General features: G+C 48.0%; 1 protein-coding gene across 1 annotated transcript; it reads right to left on the bottom strand.

Annotated features, from left to right (window-relative positions):
* Nucleotides 1-217: 217 nt before the first annotated feature.
* On the bottom strand, nt 218-412 carry PtA15_12A200 (uncharacterized protein; the record flags this gene model as incomplete). Its single annotated transcript, XM_053161787.1, has 1 exon — nt 218-412. The coding sequence occupies one exon, from the start codon at nt 410-412 to the stop codon at nt 218-220; it is 195 nt and encodes a 64-aa protein (XP_053025769.1).
* Nucleotides 413-1,880: the final 1,468 nt, after the last annotated feature.

Below are 1,880 nucleotides of genomic sequence, written 5' to 3'. Positions count from 1 at the left end.
CATACAGATGGGAAAGGTAGACTGCACCCTTGCAGCACGTGTCTAAGGTCATCTGCAGGGGAGTTGGCTCCCGTATCTGAGTCCCAGATCATTGATTTGGCTTTGGCAGCTCACTTGTCCTTTTTGGATTTCCTGCGTTTGCATTCCCTTGACTTAGTCTTAGAGAAAAACATCAATTTGGCTCTGGTAGGCTCTCATGAGCACATCCACGGACGTGTTAATTGGTAGGGTTTGGCTGGATGACAGCCATGTTCCTTTGGCGCGTGGAGGAGGTAGAGTACCGGGAACAGAGTAGATTGGTGACAGCTTCCTCCTTGTTCTCGTTCATCTCAATTGTACAGGGGGTCATCAGAAACGGGCCCTGATCAGGCGGGGTGACAATTGCCTCAATCCGCTCCTTCCTCAAATTCATTTTGGCCCTTCCTCCGGGGCATACTGGTACACCTCTGCTCATCCACCGGCTTGTTTGGAATATCCAAGATTGAGTTGAGATAGTCCACCAAACCAACCCTTCAGAGCTGCTTGTAGATCCACATGAGTCTTTTGCCCATCCTGTCCGTTTTGGAGATCAAGTCGAGTTTGGCTGTCAAGAAGAACAATAACAAATTACAGCAGGAAAGTGGCATCACACCAGATAAATCATGCCAGATATCAGATGTCAATCTTGCAACTAACCAAAAAAATAATACTGACATGTTCTTGGGTAGATAGGGACATATGACATACATGTCTCCATTGAGCATGATCACACAGTCTTAGAGGACCCAGTCGCCGATGCCATTTCAGAAGCATATTGAGACTTTTGCAGGCTATCCAACAGGCCACTGAGGCCGCGGGATTGCCTTCTTTGGGATCCTGTGTATGCCAATGCTGGTCTTGGCTTGTATATTCACAAATTCATCAAATTGGCCAAGGCAAACTAGGTCATCAGAGTTGATTGGGAAGCTGGGTGAGTTTTTCAAGGTTTTCTGGATGACAGCCAGCAAGAGTTGCCCCCATGGGATGATCTGCTGCTGTTGGAAGATTGGGAGTCTGATGGGGATAGATGTTCTGTAGATCTTGAAGGTTGCTTAGAGCAGTATTCCAATGTTTGAGTTGACTAGATCCAGGCTGGCCTGTTGGGGGTTACACAACAAAACTTGTATTTAGGCACGGCATTGTAGGGGGATTTGACCCCCGGGGGAATTTGGAAATTCATCGCTCTACCATCATCTCGCTCAATAGGTTATGAGCCTGCGCGAATAAAATTCCCTGAAGAACTTGACATTTCATTATCACTGGACCTGATTCCGACTCGGGCAAACGATTATTCAACTACACTCTTGATTCTGTCTCAAGGGGCAAAAGAAAAACGAGCCCGATTCCGTCTTGGGCGTTGGAACTGAGGACTAAGGCGTTCTAGTTCAATTTTTTCCGTAAAGGGTTAGGCAAACAGACTGCTAAAGTGAGTCGACCTACGTGTGCATCTCCCAAAGTGGTTGTGGTGAACTACGCGCCACGTTTGTGAGCATCAGGCAAGGTGTCTTACTTTCAGATTCCGGATCTGCCTCGTGGAACTCAATTGGGGAAGCGATTCGACAAGCCGACCCCAATCAGATCTGAATCACAAGCAACTAGGCCGATTGCACCTCTACCACCGGAGCACTCATCTCCTCATAGGTGTTTGCTGAATTTTCCGCCGTACGCAGCCATACACACTCCACTACCAAATTCCACGTCGGCGAGTCGTGACAAAATGAGCACTCAGGAGGGCCAGCCGGTGGACAAAGGGAAGAGTCCTGCTGGAAGTTCGAATGCGGGGCCCCAATTTGTCACGCTTGATCAGCTTGCATTGTTACTCCAGAACATTAATCAACCGGTTGAGCAGAAGGTTGAATCAA

The sequence above is a fragment of the Puccinia triticina genome, chromosome 12A, assembly GCF_026914185.1.
Source record: "Puccinia triticina chromosome 12A, complete sequence".
NCBI lineage: Eukaryota > Fungi > Basidiomycota > Pucciniomycetes > Pucciniales > Pucciniaceae > Puccinia > Puccinia triticina.
The sequence above is the reverse complement of the archived record's forward strand: the minus strand, read 5'-3'. Positions and strand labels throughout refer to the sequence as shown.